Source organism: Oncorhynchus masou, chromosome 29 (assembly GCF_036934945.1).
Source record: "Oncorhynchus masou masou isolate Uvic2021 chromosome 29, UVic_Omas_1.1, whole genome shotgun sequence".
NCBI classification, from domain to species: domain Eukaryota; kingdom Metazoa; phylum Chordata; class Actinopteri; order Salmoniformes; family Salmonidae; genus Oncorhynchus; species Oncorhynchus masou.
The window spans coordinates 73,179,132-73,201,803 of record NC_088240.1 but is presented as its reverse complement, the minus strand read 5'-3'; the positions used below and the strand labels follow the sequence as shown (position 1 = coordinate 73,201,803).

Sequence of the window (22,672 nt, the reverse complement as noted above, 5' to 3'; positions counted from 1 at the left end):
GTAATGTTGTAAATGTATGCATGTCAGTACTATTGTTGTCTGCTGATGCTGCTCTGCTGTGTGCTGGTGTTGTTGAACTATAAAGCAGAGGCAACCTCTGTCGGTAACAGTGGTGGCGGCACATTGAAGTCAAAGCAATTTTTTTGTGTGTGTGTTTGAAAATAAAGAAAGACTGGTTCAATGAGAGTCTCATTAGTGCTGCTTAATGTGTGTGCTTTATAAAGCTGAGAGGTTAATGTCGAATTGGCATCCATTCCGTTGAAGCTTCCCTCTAATTTGAGATGGAATTTGTTTCTCTTCCCAGGACTTGACAGAGGGCTTCAGAGGGAGAAAATGACTTGTGTGTGAACTGTATATCCAACAGGGATAAACATGAATGTAATTAAACCATTTCACAATGCTTTTTACTCATTCTCACTCTCACGGTTGTATCACACAACTATATTATTTTATTTTGTCTAAGCTACTCTTCCCCACACCTCTGTGTGCATGAGACTGAAACGCAAATTACCCAGTGACGTCCCGGGAGAGCCATAGATCCCGGGGAAACAACGTAGACCTCTCCTCCACAACCCTAGCGCCTGTGTCCACTTACAAACCAACTTCAAACTGTCGTTTACTCATCAATGCCCACTGTTTCACCGGCAACCACCATTTCTATTCCCCTTTCTCTGGGAAAGGTGGGGAAAAGCCAAGTTTTAATTAAGCGCCAAATTTTATTCCGTTCATCAGATTACTTCTGCCTTGAGACATTCTTTTAAAATTGGTGATGACTAAGGGCTTTCAGAGTACAAGAAAGAGAGGAGAGGGGGAAGGAAACATTACCTGGCGACCTCAGTACTTCCTGCTTTGTGTTGGGGAAGAAGAGAGGGAAAGGAGGAAAAAACACATTTCCTGAAACTCAATTTCTTAAGCGTTGATTAGTGCAGCCGCGCAATTAGAGTGAAATGTGATAACAGGCTTTTTTTTCAGATTCCACCGCTTCCTCTAAAAAAGCAGGCCGTGATCAATGAATCAATTATTAATGAGAGAACTAATTAATCAATTAATTATTAAGCAAGCACTCTGAACAAGAAGACGGGGAGGATGGCAGCCAGCAGGGAAGAAAAGGGATGGAGGGATGGGTTGAGGTGTGTGGTATTAGAAAGAGGGGGATTTGGAGGGAAGGGTCTGCCTGTTTGTTCACTCAGTTTGTTTAGTTTTTCCGAGGTGGGTGGGAGGGAGGGAGATGGAAGACAAGAGTGAAGCCAACCCTTTAACATTTGTTCAGCTCGTGTCTTCTTCTCTGTAAACTCCTGACTCAGCTAGTACTGTCTTGTAAGTGCTGATCTTGTAACGTCAGGCATTGCAACTTCTCCAGTACATCAAGGCTGTAGTCATGTGGTTGTGTAAAGGTGGAGCCTGGCAGAACCTCAAACTACTATGCGGCGGTCTGTGGGCACTGGGCGGCGATGTTGGTGGGTGCTTACTGCTGGCACGTGGCCACACGACCAACACCCAATGCCCCTTCTCTCTCCCGCAGATAACCCAAAGTCCCCCCCACACACACCCCACCCCCTGGCTTTAAGTAGGAGACCCCATCAATCTTTGATAATGTGCGGCGTGGGCCTCTCCAGTGTGACCAGGGGCTGATGAGACATCACAGCGGGGACTTGATGTATGAAATGTGGGCCTGGACTGTAATTGTGATCTACTGTAGTGTTTCCAGTCAAGTTTGACCTTTTTTCTTCCATATTCATCGCTGCAGTGAAAGAAAATATGTGTGATCTACTCCCCCCTCAGGACCCCCCTTCTCCTCCCCCTCTACAGTTTACTCAGTGCTGGTGGGACTGGCAAATGTCCCATAGCTCACACACAACAGGATATGACACACAAAATATTATTTTATGATGGGATGGGTTTACTGTGGGCCATTCAAATGCAACATAACTCTAGGAAGCCTATCCTTCTCCACCCTTCTCTTACCCCAACCTCCTCTCTTCTTACTCCAGGGAAACATATCCTCAAAGCTTGAACAGGAGAGGAATAGCTTTCATCCCAGCTTGGTATCCTTCCTGGCATTTATTGCTGTCCTTATTAACAGAGTTGTGAGTGACAGAGGCAGAGAGAGAGGGAGAGGCAGAGAGAGAGAGAGAGAGAGAGGCAGAGAGAGAGAGACCTCCGGCAAATGTATGACCATATTAGAGGCACATATCTCCCTCAGATTACACAGTGAGCCACAAAGAATTTGAAAACAAAGCCAATTTTGATAAACTCCCATATCTACTGGGTGAAATTCTACAGTGTGCCATCACAGCAGCATGATTTCTGACCTGTTGCCACAAGAAAAGGTCAACCAGTGAAGAACAAACACCATTGTAAATAAAACCCATATTTATGTTTATTTATTTTCCCTTTTGTACTTTATGTATTTGCATATCATTACAACACTGTATATAGCCATAATTTGACATTTGGAATGACTCTATTCCTTTGGAATGTAATGTTGTGTCATGTCTACTGTTCATTTTGTATTGTCTATTTCACTTGCTTTGGCAATGTAAATATATGTTTCCCATGCCAATAAAGCCTTTTGAATTGAACTGAATTGAGAGAGAGAGAGAGAGAGAAAGAAAGAGAGAGAGAGAGAGAAAGAAAGAAAGAAAGAAAGAAAGAAAGAAAGAAAGAAAGAAAGAAAGAAAGAAAGAAAGAAGGACCTTTACTAGGCATTACAGGCAGGCTGAGGATGATGCCCTGTGCTGTGGACCCATCTCTCTGTTCTTCCACAGGGCTGCAGCAGACTTCTCTCCAGAGGGCCCTTAGAGACCCTCCCTGCAGCCCCCACGCTCTCTCTCTCTCTCTCTCTCTCTCTCTCTCTCTCTCTCTCTCTCTCTCTCGCTCGCTCTCTCACCCTTTTGTCTCTCTTTCTCCCCCTCATTCCCTCTCTCTCTCACCCTTTGTCTCTCTTTCTCCCCTCCCTCTCATTCCCTCTCTCTCTCTCTCACCCTTTGTCTCTCTTTCTCCCCCTCCCTCTCATTCCCTCTCTCTCCCTCTTTCCCCTCTCTCCATATCTGTAACTCAGTGTATCCCTGGTGTTTACTAACTGGTGCCGTTTTCTGGCCTAATGGCAGCGTAGAATTGCAGATTTCCTTAGAGCTCAGTGGGTGTGAATGGGTCTTTGTCCTGCTGGCTGGGCTGGCCCATTGACTGGAGGACCTGGACATATGGTCCCTGACTGTGTGATGTGCTGGGACGTGCCTAGCTGAAGAATGCTGTGGGCTGGGCCCTTGACCTCTGCCTGGCCCTTAACACCTTGCCTGCCTGAGCAAAGCTGGTGGCTTGATAAACTTAACCACTTCATTGTGTCACTCCATTTTCTGGAGTGGGGTTTATTATTTGGGGGGGGGGGGGGGGGGGGGTTGTTAGTTGAGGGACAGATGTGTGACTGTTTCACCACTCACACTCAAACACATACACAAAGGAAGAGACACAAACAAACACACAGAGATGCAAACAGAGAAAACACACACACAAAGAGAGAGAACTAGAGAGAGAGACACACAAGCACACACACATTGCCCTGCAGCTCGCCTATCTGCCTGGCTGCAGTAATGGATAGAGTCTTGGTGCCAGTGCCAGTATCTTTGATGTCCAAACTTATATTGGGAGAATCTCACTGTGTCTCAGTGCGATAAGGCCTTTAAATTAAGTGTCTAACAAGGACGTCCAGAGTGTCCACAACAGTGACATTGCCAACCAAGTATAACCCCATCAAGCAGGGAAGTGGACCACTATCTACCCACACCATGACTGTCCACTCCACACAGCAGCCAAAAAGTTTTAGCTAGTGCAATTATGCCAAACGGCTATCTTTCTTCTCTCTCTGTAAATACTGATTTATATTTTTTTTCATTTGCAGTTCACAGCTCATCTGTCTGTGGCCCCTGGTTTGTGGCACTGATAAACAAGTGGAGCGTTGCAGGCTCTTAAAGCCATCCGGGGAGATTATCGATCATTAGACAGAGCGTGGAGATAACCCTCTCAGCTGGCCATATCGTCTCCACAGGATATGGTATGAATCACAGGAAGTTGAGATCAATCTACTGCATATAGATTGTGCCGCTTGATTACAGATAGGAGAAGAAATATCCCATTTGGCTTAAACCACCCCAATGCCTGCGAGTGCATATGTGTGTGTGTAGAAGCACAAGAGAGAGAGGAGATTGGAAAGAGAGATTGTGTGGCATATCATATATTTTTCTATTTCCGTGACTTCTGGGGTTTGCTGAAGCCACCTCTCTGCCTCCCATCCTATTCCACCACCGCCATGCAATCTGTCCTACCTCCACTCCTTCACTCTCCTCAGCCTGGCCTACTCTTACATCTCCCTTCTTGAGAAAGGCTTCTTCAGAATTAAAACAGACTCCAGACCTCCAGCTCTCCCATGGGCCGGCTGAAAGCAGCTTAGAACAATCAAGCAGACAGATTAAAAGTGAAAAGAAAAGAGGAGGAAGGAGAGTGGGAGAACCGGAGAGAGTGGGAGAACCGGAGAGAGGGAAACAACCCAAAGAATGGAATGGTGGAGAAAAATATTGAGAGAAGGAAAAATTAACCCTTTACTCCACCTCCCTCCCTCCCGTCTTCCCTCCCTCACCCCTCTCCTCCCGCTCTGTCCCTCCTCTTGTCCCTGACCTACTGCCATTCAGCTCTTGGGTAGATTAGGCAGCGAGCGGAGCCGGAGGACAGGGTAAACACTATGGGGGAACAAAGACCAACAGGAGGCCACCTTATTGGATTGTAATTCTGAATGGGGGATATCTTGTAGAGGGGCGTGTTATACAGTGCTATGGGACACAAGTTAGAGTAGAGTGGTAACAGCAGGCCAACTTTACTTTCATCACCTAGCCTACACTCATCCCCCACCCTTTCACTAATATTCCCTCCCTCCTCTCTGGTTTTCTCCCCCCTTCTCTATCTTTGCCGGCTCTTTCACATATATAGGCCTGTGAGAATGGCAAACAGAGGCTTCTTAAAGCACTCCTCAGAGAGCTATTTGTCATCCCCCTTTCCCGGGTTCTCTCTCTTTCTCTCCCCTTCTCTTTTAACAAGGTGGAACGAGACTCATCCCCTAGAGGCGGCTGTTTGAGCGATAAGGTTAAAATGGGCTGAAAAATTGGGGAAGATTATTTGATATTGGACAGATTGAATTATCTGGAGTGAGAGGGAGGGAGTGAGAGGGAGGAGAGCAAAATAATTGTTCTGCAGTGCCCCAGGAGGAAGGGCTAGTGTGGAGGAGGAGAGGAAAGAGAACAAGAGAGAGCGAGTCTGGTTTTATATTAATGGTCACCAAACTCAAAAACAAGTCAGGATAACGAAAAGGGTCTTATTTTTTCCTCTCAAGAGTCCAATCCTCCCAATCCACATCCCTGCTAATTTGAGTGTGAAAACGCAGTCTGTCCGAGTCGAGCCAGGAATTCTACATATGTGTGAACTTTCTCGCTGACATTGAATCAAACCCGCTGGCCCCTCTGATTGGGCTTGTGTTCAGGTCTCTCATGTTCCCACTCGTCCCCCTGCGCTAATTACAGAGAGGGCTAATTAATGTAAAGTGTCAGAGAGGACCCTGCCATCACAGGCACACACACGGTCTAACACGGGAGAGAGAACGATCTAACACGGGAGAGAGAAAGGGGGAAGAAACACACCCACCCGCGCGCAGGCAAGAGACAAGCTGTCGTCACATCAACAGCCTCACAAAGCGATTCATTAATTGGTGTGAAAACACACACACACACACACACACTAATGTTATGGGTATTCGGAGAAGCTGTTGCTCATTAACACATTACCCAGAAGGGAGAGAGAGAGAGAGAAGAAATTAGAGAAGAGTGGTTGGTTGTATGGTGCGGAGAGGGGGAACATTTTGACCCCAGTGTTGTGTTTGTACCTTTGTGGTGTTGGCCAACACAGTTCATGTTTCACACAAGATGGCAGCTTCCTCTTCCGTACCCCCGGCGGTAAGTGTGAAAAGGCTTTTCTAGACCACCGTGCCTCTTTCTAATCAAAGCTACAGGAAATGAATCAGAAGCAACAGTTCTGAATCGACCCCAGAGGTAGAGGTGGAATTGACATGGCCACCGTTCATTTTCACACCATTAAAGCAACCGTCATGCTCCTACGGCACAACTGAAGAACCATAGATTTTCCCTCCCCATTCATTCCTGTTCTCACCGAAGTGTAACTAGTGTGCTGAGAGTGGGGAAGCAAGTTCAGGGAGTGAGTGTTTTAATAAATGAAACAATAAACACGTAACACTACACTACGCACCAACATGAAAACATCAATAACACCTGAGGAAAGAACCAAGGAGAGGGACAGATATAGGGAGGATAATCAAGGAGGTGATGGAGTCCAGGTGAGTGTCATGAGGCGCTGTTGTGCTTGCCGATGGTGACAGGTGTGCGGGATAATTAGCAGCCTGATGACCTAGAGGCCGGAGAGGGAGTTTTCGTGACAATAAGAAAACCATGCACCACTTAAAAAACATATCTGCTGTTAACTAAACCGAACAAAAATCAAAAGCACACACCAAACAAAACCTTCACACAACATAGTCACTATTAGTAGTCACTAACTCCCTGAGGTGCAAGACAAAGGAGCACAAATCAATTTGGCTTTTAAAGACATCCAAGAACAATCAGAACTCTTTTTTAAGAGAGAGATCACTCTCTCCAGCCCCTATGGTCTTTCTAAAGGACTGCTCAGTCAGTTAGGCAGTGTAAGGCAGTTAGGCCGTGGTCTATGGAGCAGTGAATGGCTAATCCAGAGATTGAAGGACCCAGAGCCTCCCTCCTCGAGCCCAGGCTGAACGCAGACTGAATGGGCCTCGGAGTAGGACTGATTGCCCCACAGTCTATGGTCAGCTTTTTTTTAAGTAGCCTGTGATTGAGTGGTTCCATTAATGTCCCATTTATCTTCCTTCCCTGCACCAGAGCTCTGAAAGAGCGGGTGACACTCCTGGACACACCCACGCAGAGTCAGGAGAACGGAGCATGCGCTCGGGCGCACGTGCACCCTCACTCACACACATACATGCAGAAACAATCTCTCATGCACACACATACACACACACTAGAGTCATGACTGGACTCAGGCTTTTCAGAACCACAAGGATATGACCACTTTATGTTTATCTAGTGCACTACGAGCAACTTCAAACTGCCAGCACTGTCACTGTGTTAAAAGATAAACAACTGTGACGCCTTGGTACAGTCATTCAATAGTTCTCAAATAACACCAGAAATACTGTCAGTCTCTCAATAACTCCAAAGACATCTGTCGCTCAGCATACACGCTTTTAAAATACAGAGGGCTGAATTAATGCAGCTGAAGCCTCTGGGCCCAGGCCCAAGAGGAGGCAAACATATATATTTTTTTCAACAAATAATAATAAAGGAAATATATACTTGTATATATTATATATTCAATATATATTATATATGTAGTATTTTGATTTATTTTGTATTGCAACCGCCAACCACAGGAGGATTTAGGAGACGACCTGCTGTCGCTCTGCTAATCCTCAGCTGTGGGAGGAGAGGAGGTAGGGAACACGTCGGTATTTGGAGGGCCCTGCCTTCGTTGGGTAACCGATGAATAAAAAGTACAAAATGTACTGCAATAAGAAATACATGTGACTGGTCAATTGTGTGAGTCAGGGGCTGGGCCCAAGCAACCCCCCCTCACACACACACAAAATACCCAACAACACAGGAGACCACTTTCAATGGTCAAAAACACCAGAGAGCATCATTTACCCATATTGGATCAATAGTTTATTAAAAAAATAACTGTGGATTAAGTTTTATCACAAGCACATACAAGTAACTGCCAAAATATAGGAAACACCAACATAAAGTGTATTTGATTTTGAATGAACCTTTATTTAACAGTGTGTGTTTTATAAGGGTGTTGTGCCAGCATGAGCTGCCAGAACAGATTGAATGCGCCTTGGCATATAGATTCTACATGTGGACTTAAACTTTGCCAGGAAAATGCATTTACTCAAGTGTTGGAAGTTACCGGTGTGCCTACAGTCAGGAAGGCTGCAGTTTGGCAGTATGCATGTCAAATATACAGCTTGTTGCATTGTGGCCATAGACATATAATCCATAGAGGGATATTGTAACCTCATACCCTGGCAATTTGACTATTAAACTCATGGGTACACTAGCAATGGATACCAGTCCTGACTTGAATGGGAACTAGCATCTATGGATTATATTTCTATGGATGGTTGCAGATGTCGTTTTGCGTTTTGCAGATTTCAAAGTACAATTAAGGGAAAAATATGATGTTTGTAAAAAAAAATGGCTACTGCTGAAAAGAGAAGACTAGTCTGTCTGTAGAACCAATAGAAACAGTTTTTCTCAACAACTCCCAATTAGATTTTTTAATCCGGCCCTGAAAGTATAACAGGAGCTGCAGGTTTTTCACAAACGATCTTCCCCAGACTGATTTGTCTTGGGCTGTAGTTTCAGACAGTAACCTGTAATCATCTCACTCCAGACATCTCTCCATTGAACAAGTTGAAGGACAGACTGAGGACTTGCTGCTCTTCTGTTGTCTGCCTGCAGCTTACTGCTCCACATGTTCCCCACCTCCTCAACCTCACACACTCACAAACCAGGGTGTGTGTAAAGTGGTGTCGGGGTGTGTGTATAACGGTGCCAGAGAGTGTGTGCTGTGTCTTCTTAGTGATGGTTTGGCAGGTGGCTGTGTTTGAGGTGTATGAAATAGAGATAAAACGGTGTGTGTTTGTGTGTGTCAGGGTTGTGTGTTTGTGTGTGTGTGTCAGGGTTGTGTGTGTGTGTGTCAGGGCTGTGTCTGACAGAGACAGGAGCAGGGCCCCGTGGCCTCACACATGGAGGTTGGAGACCCTCCCAAACAACTGAAAACAAACAGGCACTTCCAGGGACCAGACACTGCCTTTGATCTGGAGGAGAGACGATCTCTTGCTCTCTGTTTCCCTCTCGCCCCCCTCTCTCTCTCCCTCTCCTCTCTCTTCTGCTTCAGTGTTAATCTTTCTCTCTCCTACTCTTTCTCTCCCTCTCTCTCATTCCTCATCTCCCCTTGCTCTCTCTCTCCCTCTCTATCCCCTCCCCTCCCCCTCTCCCCACCTCGCTGCATCAAATGGGGTGACTTTTCAGGCAGCATTGGGCTGCACCTCAAAGTGCAGGCTGTGAAGACATCTTCTCTCTCCTCTCTCTCATCCATTATCGTTCCATCTCTCTCTGTCTCCTGTACTTTATACCACACCCCTACTCATCCTCCTCCTCCTTCTTGGCAGCCTTGAATGTTGAAATGGAGAGGGACATTTCAGTCGTCTACACATCTCATTTCATCTGCACCTCTGTATCTATCTCCCTGTGGCTATCTATGGCTCTTCTCTGCCTTTGTCTGTTTATCTTTACGTCTAATTATGCTGTCTCACTTACGCAATTAGCGCACAAACAAATGGCTAAACCCCCCCTCAGCAGAGCCCTGAGAAAACAAATGATGGAGAACAATGGGTAGAAATGGCTCCTGCACCAAACCACATGATGGATGCAGCCTGGAACTCTGCGTCTCATCGCCCTCTCCCTCCCTCCGTCCACTCCTCTCTCATCCAATGTTATCTCCTGCTCTATCTGTCTCTGTTTGGAAACTCCCTGAAAACCTGCAGTATCTATACTCTCTCCTTCCCTCCCTCCAGCCCAACTATCCTATCAATAGCAGGCTATATCATCTGTCATAGACTGACACTGGATTCACACTCACATCATCTTAGACAATGTCATCCCTATTGTGTATGTGTCTGTAACACTCTCCCTCTCTCACTCCCTTTCTCTCTTTCTCCCCTTTCTATCTCTGCTTCTCCCTTCCCTCTATCCTTCCTCCTTCCTCGCCTATCCTCCAGAGCTTTCCATTCACCATGACTGGGACTTTCAGAAGCAAACAGACATCATCCTGTAGCAGAAGGGCGTAGTAGCCCAATCTGTGGAGGGAACAATCAGTTCTTCCCGCTCCTCCACCTTTTAAGGAGTTACCAGATTGGTGCAACCCTAGGAGGGACTGCTGCTGTCTCCTGGCGGGGGTGCAGGGGTGTAGAGGTGTATAGGGTTTGCCCCTGTCACTTAGCTCTCCAGACCCTAACCCTGCTGGAATTCTACTGGAATGTAGTCGGGATCAGGAAAGGCCACGGCCCATTCATTATTTAGCACTATCTCATAAACTGAGATAGTTTTGGAAGTGGGTTCAGATTCACCTCTCCAACACCTCACCCACCCACCCACACACGCACACACACACACACACACACACACACACACACACACACACACACACACACACACACACACGCACGCACGCACGCACGCACACACACACACACACACACACACACACACACACAAAACCCTTTCTTCAAAAAACATTCTGTGTCTTCAGTCCATCTTCATGGCAAAGGGATACCTCAGGATGTAATGTTTCGCCCTGAGGCGTTGAATCAGCCCCTTTCAATTCTTCCACCCCGGATTCTTACTTCAGTTACATCTTTGTTATTCTTTTAGCTACCCTGTGCTGGGAGAAAAACACAGGTTCGCTTTACACCAATACAAGCATATCCATTACCTTTAATGCTATGCTGCTGGCAGTAAATCCTTCTGCCCCCCCCTCTCTTTCTCTCTCTCCCTCTCTGTGTCTCTCCCCCCCTCCTCCCCCAGCTGAGGCACAGCTCTCTCTTTCTCTGTCTCTCTGCTCAGACAAACATCTCCTCCCAACCCCCTGTCCAGAGGATCTCCAATGCCTCTCTGTGTGAAGCTCCTGCTTTTCATCACCACAGAAGTTGGAGACCCACCTTACCTACCTACTGACTCTCACCCCTATCCCCCAAACCCTCCGCCGCCCCCGTCTGTCGCCCCACTCCTCACCGTGCCTCTCCTCTCCAACACAGCTCGATAAAATTACCATGTTTGGACATTGAGGGAGCCGCAGTTAAAAGCCTGATCGATGAGCTTTGACTGACACCCCTCAGTTGATATCAAATTGGCCGGCTTTCCTAGCGGCCTCCCACGGAGAGTTTCAAAGCCTTGCTCTAAATTCCCTGCTGGAGGAGAAGGGGGAGAAGAAAAATATTGCTACACTTTCCGCCAACCCTTCACCCAGCTGTCTGCCTCTCAAAACAACACCGTGAGGAAGAGAGACCTACCTTTCTCACTGAGAGAAGGAGGAGGAGAAAGAGAGTTTAAGAAGCGGTTTCCTTTCCCGTCCGCCGAGCCCAGTATTTTTGTTAACGGTTGAGTCACTATCACAATATTTGCCCTCAGATTCCTGTCAGTTTAAACTGGCAGGAAGCAGGAAGATGGAGCTCTTTGTTTGAGGAGGAGAAAGAAAGAAAGAAAGAGAAAGAAAGAAGGAGACAGAGAGAGAGGGGAAGGAGGGGACCTGAAGCCCAGGGGAGCATGAGAGTTGTCCCTCCCTGCACGCACTCAACCCTCTGGTCTCTGTAATGTCCGCCCAGCCCAGCCAGGCCATCGCTTGTTTCCTTGAGTGCATTCCTTTCCCCCTGGTTGGGTTGAGTTGAGTGGAGACATGACATCCTGAGAGATAGAGCTTCATTAATTAGACAGTCAGGCTTTGACTAACCGCTCCATAAAGGGCACATCGCCCCAAAGACGGGAAACACTCATCTCAGCTCATCATCCTCTGCCCCAATGCATGCCCTTGACCCCCTGTCTTAGTGTGTGTGTGTGTGTGTGTGTGTGTGTGTGTGTGTGTGTGTACTATGAGCAACACATAGTTTAGGGCGTTGCTTTGATAAGCTCCTCATGAGTCACTTATGGATGTGCACACACAACAACTCTCTAAAATAGCACACAATGGCCACATGATATTAACTTCGCTCTGCTCAAGCGGAGCCACTGAAAATCGGACCGCATCTCAAGAACGGATCGAGCGGGGAATAAAAATAGATAAATAAGTAAAAAATATATAGATAGACAAATAAATAGCTTCTCACGGGATTCATAACCGAATGGGTTTTTCCCCCTCAGTCCCATCCCAGCTGCCAGAAACACCCCCCAACATGACAATCTTTATAAGAAGGTTGAGGAACACGGCTAGTGAAGATAACATAGGCCCAGATATTGCTCCAACATGGGAGATACATTTCAATTTGCTGTTGGTTTCTGCGTCTCGGCAGGAAATTCTTGTCTTGGAGGGCAGGAATTGATTGGAAAATAAAAACGAATGCTTGGTCTAGTATGCTGGAGCTCTCTCTATGCTCTCTGGGTTTCTTGGGTTGGAGGTCTTGCCAAATTGTGATACATATCTCTAGAAAGATGTGATACCCCCAAAAAATGTGACCCCCCCCCCAAAGAAAATGAACTACAATTTATTTCACAAAAATAGCTGGCTGGCTTGCTACTGTTTGAACACAGGCTGTGCCACTGCTCTACTCTCTCCCTCTGGGCTCTGTTTTAATGATTTGTAAAGAATTAACCCAGGGTTCCCTCTCGCTGTACCATTGTTTGGAGGAGGAGAATGCAGAGAGTACACAGCCTCTGCTCTCTCCCTACTGTGTTCTAATCAGTGGGTGATAATAGAGCCCAGTAATCTGCTGGCAGTGGATGGAAGTGGGGCTGTTGTAGGACTGGTAGGGGCCCTGGGCTGAGAGGCTGAGGGGCAGGACGGCATGTGTGTGTGGATGGACCAGTTATTTGGAAGAGGAAGCTGACACAGCCCCTCCATTGTCCCTGTCTTTATGTGTCACTTCCTGCAAGGACCTTCCTCTACCCCGGAGGGAAACAGAGGTGAGGATGTGCAAAGACAGAGACAAGGAGAGAAGTAAGGGAAGGAGAGAGCAGTGAGAGTTACAGAGTTAGAGAGAGAGAGAGAGAGAGCAGAGAGAAACAGAGTTAGAGAGAGAGAGCAGAGAGAGAGAGGGGGAATGAAAAGAGGGGGAGAAAATAGAGCGAACAGAGAGGAAGCGAGAGAGAGAGACAAAGACAGGGATGGAAGTGGCCAAGTGCCCCAGCTGGTAGTACAGCTCCAGCATATCTTGCCTGGCTGCCCACACAACACAAGGCCTTCCCTGTTGTGTTGAGCCGTGCCATCAACCACATCCAGTGAAGTAGCTAACAGCTGATAACAAGGCCCCTGGACACAATGCCAAGTTCTTTATCTCTGTTTCTCCGCATGGCAAAGCTGATTAGAGAGACAGAGCTTGTTTTATGAAGCCCCATTGTTTATATTATCCCACCAATTTCTGCCTCTGTACACAGCAAAGTTGTTGAGGGGATGGGGGTTGGGGGGATTGTGGGCCAAAGATGAGTGAGGAAGACCCCAGGGGTCATTGCGCTGTTTGTCAAGGAGGCGAGGTCCGAAGAAGAAGACAATGCCAGTGTGCATGAACATGTCTTGGGGCTGGAAGACAGTAACCCATTGTTATAGCTTCTCCCCTCTGCACCCCTGTATGACTGTCTTTCTACAAATGTCTATATCACTGCCTGCCTGCCTGCCTGTCTGCCTGTGCCTGCCTGCCTGGGAATTAACCTCTCGTAAGAATACACCCTCTCCGTCTGCCTCTCTGTGTCTGTCTGTCTGTCTGTTGGTTTGTCTGTTAGTACCTTCGGATGAGTCAGTTCTGAGTTACTGGGGGGAAGTGAAAGTGCAGATAAAGGAGGGCTCTCTACAAAAGGTTAAGATGTGGTCGGGAATGGATATGAATTGTTGGTTTTCTGAGTGTACTGGTCTGGGGGGAATAACTCTTGCAGAGTGACTCACGAGTAACTGTCTACAATTTCACTCAAAACAAAACAAATCTTTAGAGCTCTCATGCCATGAACAAAAACTACTTTTAAAGTTTGATTTGTGTCCCCTCCCCTGAATCCTATTCCTTTCCATAGTCTATGAGGTCTGTCTGGAAATCATATCTCCACCCGTTTGAGCCATGGGTCCATTGCAGAGAGCACTCCTAGTGTGGGAATGAAAGTAGGCCAAACACATCCATATCTTTGCCATGGGTGTGTCTCCTAAATAATGCAACAGACTTCTACACAAGACAGATTCTGCTGCGTCAGCACTATTGTGACTGTGCACCCCTGGTCTGACACTCATCCTCAACTTGGCTTCTGTTCTCCCACTCTGCCTTCCAACTTGTTCCAATTTACCCCCCGAAAGGAGAGAAAGATGGAGAGAAGTTAATGATGCTCCATGGTATTCCCTAGTGTTTTCCCGCCGCGTGTCAACTTGATCATCACACTGGTAGTTACACTTCTGAGTCATGTCTCTCTCCTCCTCCTCCTCCTCCTCCTCCCTCTCCCTACAACCCCTTACACCCCCACTCCTCTGTCCCCCCACTCACTCCGCCCAAGCCTGACTCCTCCGCAAGAATTCAAAGCAGCGGAGGCTCATGAAATATGCACAGTCCACCTAAAACAAACCTCCCAAGCCACGCTGCAACCGAATCGCCCAGAAATATTTCTGCCACACAGCTCAGATCCAGGACAAATCTCTGCTAATGGGGAAGGGGGAGGGGGAGGGGGGGGGGGTCAAGGCAAAGCTATATGTTCCTCTGATGGCGTCTGCCTAGGCCTCATTGTGTATTTACAGTATATCCATGGTGGAAGGCTGTGTTTGTTTGTGTGTAGATGAGTTCTACTAGACTTACTAATGCCCCACAACACATTCCCCTCACTGGGCAAGTTCAGAGGAGGATGGTGATGGTAATGCATTTTCAGGGTGCTTCACTGGGTTTAGACACAAGTGGCGACAGCCAGGACTTGAGGAAAAAGCAGCGAGGGAACGTGTGATCTCAGCTCCCAGCCTTTGAACTTGGCCCTATGAGACTCAGCAAACCAAAGCTAAAGGTTCCAAAAAAGAGCTCATTGAAGATTACTCAGAATACTGATGCAGGGTGGAATCCAATTCCAGTGGGAAGCCAGGGGACATTCTGAGAAAGCAAATGACGGATAGATGCTGCCGTTGCTCCTGCTGCAGAGGAGGGCCACAGAGAGGACATACATATGGATGGGTGAACAAGCATTGAACAACCAAGTTTTCTGGGACTGTGTGTTAGTGTGTGTGTGTGTGTGTGTGTGTGTGTGTCTGTTTGTGTTGCAGCCTGTGAACCATGCTGGCTGCTGCCCCTCCCCATCCAGCTGCTGTCTGTCTGTCAAGGAATTGTTCTGCTGCTGGTGTCATCTTACACCCGGTCCCCTCTAACCCCCCCCCCCCCACATGCGTGACAGACACAAAGTAAATCTATGACTACTCTACCATGACAAATGGAACATTACAGTTTGTTTGCCATTGGTGGTGTTTGTTTGTCAGGAATGGATCCACGAGGACCCTGGAACTCTGCTATTGTTTGTTTGTGCTCCTCACAGTCAATAGTTTGGGGAATAGTGTATTTCCCGATCCTCGTTGACAATTCTTTAGGAGGGAAAAGTCTGTTTGTGCCTGTGTTCCAGTTCCAGCAGGCGTTCCATCTCCATCTCCTCTCTCTTCTCCTCCCAGAGGAGAGTGGGTGTCAGTGTGACAACGTTGTGTATTCTGATTCAACATTTAAATTTAATTACTGCCTCCCCATGTGTCAGTACTCGGCTCTCGTTTATCAAAGACAGTGGGAAGAAAACACAGCTTAACTGCCAATAAACATTTTGTTTTTAATTAATTTACTGAGGCGTTGACCGAAAGCGCTTTACTTTACTCCTGGATGCTCAATGTTAATTGAAAGAAGTAAGATCCTCTGAATCCGAGGGGTCGGGGGATTTGAAGCCTTTATCTAGAGCCGAATCAAAGCCAGGGTTAATAATACACCAAAACGAAGGAAATCTTTGTTTAAAGGCATGGAAACTGGAAACAACAACACACATGCATAAAAATAGAGCCACGAGGGGTTGGGTATGAAATTATACAGTTGAAGTCGGAAGTTTACATACATCTTAGCCAAATACATTTAAACTCAGTTTTTCACAATTCCTGACATTTAATCCTAGTAGAAATTCCCTGTCTTAGGTCAATTAGGATCACCACTTTATTTTAAGATTGTGAAATGTCAGAATAATAGTAGAGAGAATGATTTATTTCAGCTTTTATTTCTTTCATCACATTCCAGTGGGTCAGAAGTTTACATACACTCAATTAGTATTTGGTAGCATTGCCTTTACATTGTTTAACTTGGATCAAATGTTGTTTTGGGTAGCCTTCCACAAGCTTCCCACAATAAGTTGGGTGAATTTTGGCCCATTCCTCCTGACAGAGCTGGTGTAACTGAGTCAGGTTTGTATGCCTCCTTGCTCGCACACACTTTTTCAGTCCTGCCCACACATTTTCTATAGGATTGAGATCAGGGCTTTGTGATGGCCACTCCAATACCTTGAATTTGTCATCCTTAAGCCATTTTGCCACAACTTTGGAAGTATTCTTGGGGTCATTGTCCATTTGTAAGACCCATTTGCGACCAATTTTTAACTTCCTGACTGATGTCTTGAGATGTTGCTTCAATATATCCACATACTTTCCCCAGGGTAGCCTAGTGTTTAGAGAGTTGGACTAGTAACCAAAAGGTTGCAAGTTCAAATCCCCGAGCTGACAAGGTACAAATCTGTCGTTCTGCCCCTGAACAGGCAGTTAACCCACTGTTCCTAGGCCGTCATTAAAAATAAAAATTTGTTCATAACTGACTTGCCTAGTTAAATAAATAATGCCATCTATTTTGTGAAGTGCACCAGTCACTCCTGCAGCAAAGCACCCCCATAACATGATGCTGGCACCCCCGTGCTTCACAGTTGGATGGTGTTCTTCAGCTTGCAAGCCTCCCCCTTTTTCCTCCAAACATAATGATGATCATTATGGCCAAACAGTTCTGTTTTTGTTTCATCAGACCAGAGGACATTTCTCCAAAAAGTACTATCTTTGTCCCCATGTGCAGTTGCAGACCGTAGTCCGGCTTTTATGGCAGTTTTGGAGCTGTGGCTTCTTCCTTGCTGAGCGGCCTTTCAGGTTATGTCGATATAGGACTCGTTTTACTGTGGATATAGATACTTTTGTACCTGTTTCCTCCAGCATCTTCACATGGTCCTTTCTGTTGTTCTGGGAGTGATTTGCACTTTTCGCACCAAAGTACATTCATCTCTAGGAGACAGAACGCGTCTCCTTCCTGATCGGTATGACGGCTGCGTGGTCCCATGGTGTTTATAATTGCATACTATTGTTTGTACAGATGAACGTGGTACCTTCAAGTGTTTGGGAAATGCTCCCAAGGATGAACCAGACTTGTGGAGGTCTACTATTTTTTTCCTGAGGTCTTGGCTGATTTCTTTTGATTTTCCCATGATGTCAAGCAAAGAGGCACTGAGTTTGAAGGTAGGCCTTGCAATAAATCCACAGGCACCCCTCCAATTGACTCACATGATGTCAATGATCCTATCAGAAGCTTCTAAAGCCATGACATAATTTTCTGGAATTTTCCAAGCTGTTTAAAAGGCACAGTCAATTTAGCGTATGTAAACTTCTGACCCACTGGAATTGTGATACAGTGGAATTGTGATACAATTATAAGTGAAATAATCTGTCTGTAAACAATAGTTTGAAAAATTACTTGTGTCATGCACAAAGTAGATGTCATAACCAACTTGCCAAAACTATAGTTTGTTAACAAGAAATTTGTGGAGTGGTTGAAGATCGAGTTTTAATGACTCCAACCTAAGTGTATGTAAACTTCCGACTTTAACCGTACATTTTCTATGACAGTGGTCTCACTCAATCAAAAGGGCCATTGTTGTTTACTATCCATACAGAATGATGTATGTTTTGGCTGGTGCAATCACATTTCCTCTCTGCGGGATTAATAAAGGATTATGTATTCTTACAGAATAACGCAATAGCCGATATTGCCTACTGTGCTGTAACTATGGAAAAAGTACCCTAGAGGTTTTATTTGCTCTATATGGGTTTTACTTATATTATATTCAGGCATGTTGATATTGCATAACCATTCAAAGTCCACATAAACTGATTTTCTAGCACATAATAACACTACTAACCGGAAGGTTGCAAGTTCAAAACCCCGAGCTGACAAGGTACAAATCTGTCGTTCTGCCCTTGAACAGGCAGTTAACCCACTGTTCCTAGGCCATCATTGAAAATAGGAATTTGTTCTTAACTGACTTGCCTAGTTAAGTAAAATAAAAAATAAAAACACATGCACACACAGCCAAAATTAGTAGCCTATCAAAAAAAAGACCCATTGTTTAGAAGAGTTGAATGTGAAACTTCCTTTCCTAAGAGGCACACTAATTGGATATTGAAGAGACGTATAAAAACAGCGACAGTTATAGTAAACTATCATTGGCAAAGGCCACTGCACAAATTATTGACACGCCAATGTTGACTCCCATCAGACGATTGCCCCTAGTGGCTGAAGTCCTCCCGAAAAAATAACACAAACGAGCGGTTGGACAGATAAAAGAAAAATCATTGCACCAAGCCCGGGGTCTGTTGGCTGCCTTTAATATACATTTTCTTTATTTCTAGATCGTTTCATTATCGACCTTTTTTGTGTAGCTTAGTGGCGGTGCAGCCTTTTCCACCTGGCTGCGTTTGGCTATGGAATTATTAATTGGAGACTTGTGTTTAAACACCGTCTCAAATCCAACCCCATGGCTGTTTATGCACTTACAACAAGACATAGACTAGCTGTCCCCCCTCTTAAACCTAGTTGGTCTGGACTTTCGGCTGAGTGAGGTCTGATTCAACTTTATAGGCTACATTGTTACTTTCGATATAGATTAATACCATAGTGTTGTCTGATAAACTACAAATACAGGTTGCATAATAAGCTAGTATATATTTTAATATAAATGACACACGCCTTTTGATAAACTTATGTAAAGGTCGGCTGAGATGGAGAGCTTGTTTCGGCGGTCTTATAACATAACGTGGTTTCCTCAAACGCTTCAATCCCCATGCAATTCCACTTTGTGTTTAAAATATAAAGCCCACTCAAAAATATATGAAATATGGGTGAGATAGGGGGTGTGTGGGGCGAGAGAGGGAGTGTGTCGGGGTGGAGAGGTCGAGTCCTAGCTGGTGCATTTTAAGGTCTGCTTGGCTGCATTAGGGGAATGTTCCCAGGTTATCTCTACTAGGCTATACATGTTGCTCGTTACCATGTTTCCCCCCACATCTCATTAGAAATTTTGATCGGTGATACCTGCGGCCAACCTCATAGGCTACTATCCTTCGCCTGGTAGACTAGTACGAATATCTAGAGGCGGCCAGAAACACTTCCTCTCTGTCCTTCTCTCTTTTATCTCTCTGCTTTATCTCTTAATTTATATGTATCTTGCTATCTGTCTCGTGCTCTCTCTCTCTCTTTCACTCACTCTCACACACAAAAACCATTTGCTTCAACAGCGACTTCTGATGTCCCCGCATACCTCAATGGCAACAATCCCATATTACACGAGTTTTGATCTGTTAGCATCGTCTATAGCCTTTGGTCTGCATATCAAAGAAACCCGTGCACTAACATGATGGACTGTTTCCAAACGATCAGCAAAAAAAAAAACACCCCGCCTAGCCTACACCAGATAAATAGCCCGATGCGTAAAGCAACAAAAACCGCATCACCTCGCCACTGTGCGCTTTGGTAAGGGTCGGCGTTAGTGCCATTCAACCAGTACCCCGGGTCAGCTCTTTCAGTAGCGGAACTTTGTCTCAACACCTCAAGACAAACTCTAGTTCCTCGGAGCAAAAGCAGAGCAGCAATATGATATCCTCTCTCATCCCCGTCAGCACAGCGCATCGACGAAGCTACAGTTTGACGCAGCGCGCCCTGAACGGAACACGGAGCGAGCATCTCATGAGTTTATAGCAATAGCGCAGAAAAACAGCCAGCAAAAAAAATGTGACAAGAACGGTTTTCTTACCTTTTCCCATAAGGCAAATGACGAGGTATAACGGCAACATTTTATCTTGTCTTCTGTCGCCAGTTCGGCTGTGTTTTCCCCGAAAGTGTAGGACGGGAATCTATTGTTCCGTCAATGCGACTGGGGTGAGGGCTGCCGCTTGCTGGTTATTCTCCACCGCCGTGCAAACAATATCACTGCTTGGGTATATCAAACGTACCGGGCGATGTCCCTGTCTCTGAAATCGTATGCTTCTCAAAGCACTGGTATTGTTCGAAAACTTTGCAAACAGTCATTTAGGAATTATTTTCCATAGTTAGGAACTTTTTCAGTATGACAGCATATATGTATCCTCGGTTCGATCAATGTATTCCTCTTCCCTCTCAAATTGGTGCAACTGACTGATTTTGAATGAAGTACATCTCACCGTCTGTTTGTCCACAGTAGTATCCAGAAGGCTATTCTCTCTTTTTCCTGTCGGTACTGATGCTGAGCTGCGCCCCGTCTTGCTTCTCGCGCAGTTCCGTCTAAACACAATGAAGTTGCTGCTCTCGCACACCTCCGCTCGAGTCTCCCTCTCTCACTTGCTCAGCTCTTTCCCTGTATCTTCAGCAGCTCATACATACACACTCACACTCTATCTCATTCTCCTCTATTTCTCGTAGCAGTCTGCTAGGGGATATAATCCACACTGACAATCATCTGTTTAGGATCCTCTGAATTTAGGCATATCAAAATCTCAGAGGGGGGGGGGGGCTGCTGTGAGCTGGAACTGAGAACTCCCCTTTCCCATTGACAAGAACACAAACTAGTGACGAGGGGTACATTGGCCGACGCCCCCGGGGACCCGCTATTGGTTGACAGGGGACAGAGCAACCGTGGGATTAACATCCATATGCAAAAAGGGGTTGAATCTCTAATATGGAGGAGCTATACAGATGTAGGGTCTTCATTTGACCCAGTTTCCTACAGCAGGAAATCAATCCTGCAGAAACAGGGAATGCAAATTATTATGTGGACTATAATTAATTCACATTTTTGTAGGGGTTGATATGGTAACACCCCATTGTTTTACATGTCAGCAATCAAGTGTTTAAGATATATAACTTTCAAAGTACAGAAATACCTGTACAGATAATTATGCATTATACCTGCTGTATTTTGAAAGTTATATATCTTGAAAACTTGATCACTGACATGCAAAACATTAAGGGACTATTTCAACAATGGACCAATGAAACAAATACCAAAAGATAGTTTTGGGGTGGAGTTTTCCTTTAAGGGAAATGTCTATTTACTGACAGAAAAAAGCTACATTTGCTAAGATTTAGATATGTGCATACTGGGTGTCCTTCAGCAAACACATTTTGAAGGGAAAAAACTGGGCATAATATTTTTGTTGTTGTTATTCAATAACAACAGAAACTTTAGAAAGGGGGCGCTTTCCCCCACTATCGGGGAAGACATCCATTTTACACATCCATTTTGGTCTGAACGACGCGGTCCTTCGCCACGCAGAGATGTTGTAGCACCACCGTGTGTTCTCTGACACGCTCCTCGACTCCTATTACCTGCTCCTGCTGATTCCATGGTCGGGTGTGGAATTCTGTTAGGTATGCGTAACTGGCTGTAAGGGAGTCAGGCCCACAAGAGCAGAAGTTGGGTAGCCAAAGGAGCATTTTATTTCGGCGAACAAAACACACGGCACTAAGAACACTAAACACAATATGGGTTGACATAACCCAGCGCAAACCAGTCTAGTGTGCACATACACGAAACAACAAACAATTCCACACACAAACATGGGGGGAACAGAGGGTTATATACACGTCTAATACTGAGGGAATTGAAACTAGGTGTGTAGGGAAACAAGACAAGGCAAATGGAAAAATGAAAGGTGGATCGGCGATGGCTAGGAAGCCAGTGACGTCAACCGCCGAATGCCGCCCGAACAAGGAGAGGAACCGACTTTGACGGAAGTCGTGACAGCACCCCCCCTTGACGCGCGGCTCCAGCAGCGCACCGGAACAGGCCTCGGAGATGACCCGGAGGGCGAAGTACAGGGCGGTCCGGACGGAGATGGTGGAACGGTCCAACAACTCCAATGCATATGCTGGGGGCCCCTTGATATCCAGAGGGGGCGGAGGAACCTCCCGCACCTCAGACTCCAGGAGCGGACCAGCCACCAACGGCCTGAGGAGAGACACATGGAACGAGGGGTTAATACAGTAATCGGGGGGAGCTGTAACCTGTAACACACCTCGATCAGTCTCCTCAGGACTTTGAATGGCCCCACAAACCGCAGACCCAGCTTCCGGCAGAGCAGGCGGAGGTGCAGGTTTCGGGTTGAGAACCAGACCCGGTCCCCCGGTGCGAACACTGGGGCCTCACTACTGTGACAGTCTGCGCTGGCTTTCTGGCGCAGCACGGCACGCTGAAGGTGAACATGGGCGGCGTCCCATGTCTCCTCCACACGCCGGAACCAGTCATCCACTGCAGGAGCCTCGGTCTGACTCTGATGCCAAGGAGCCAGTACCGGCTGGTACCCCAGTACCCACTGGAAGGGGGAGAGGTTAGTGGAGGAGTGGTGAAGCGAGTTCTGGGCCATCTCTGCCCAGGGCACAAATGCTGCCCACTCCCCTGACCGGTCCTGGCAATAAGACCACAGAAACCTACCCACATCCTGGTTAACTCTCTCCACCTGCCCATTACTCACAGGGTGAAAACCCAAGGTATGA

At 46.2% G+C, this 22,672-nt stretch overlaps 1 protein-coding gene across 8 annotated transcripts in view; it reads right to left on the bottom strand.

Moving 5' to 3' along the window:
* The window catches only part of LOC135520471 (kin of IRRE-like protein 3), a 54,333-nt gene extending 33,717 nt beyond the window's left edge, over window positions 1-20,616 (bottom strand). For all 8 annotated transcript variants that reach the window (XM_064946059.1, XM_064946060.1, XM_064946062.1 and 5 more), the window contains exon 1: window positions 19,956-20,616. In XM_064946059.1, the coding sequence (XP_064802131.1) occupies window positions 19,956-19,995 (40 nt within the window). In that variant the 5' untranslated portion in view covers window positions 19,996-20,616. The remainder of the gene's footprint in view (window positions 1-19,955) is intronic.
* Window positions 20,617-22,672: the final 2,056 nt, after the last annotated feature.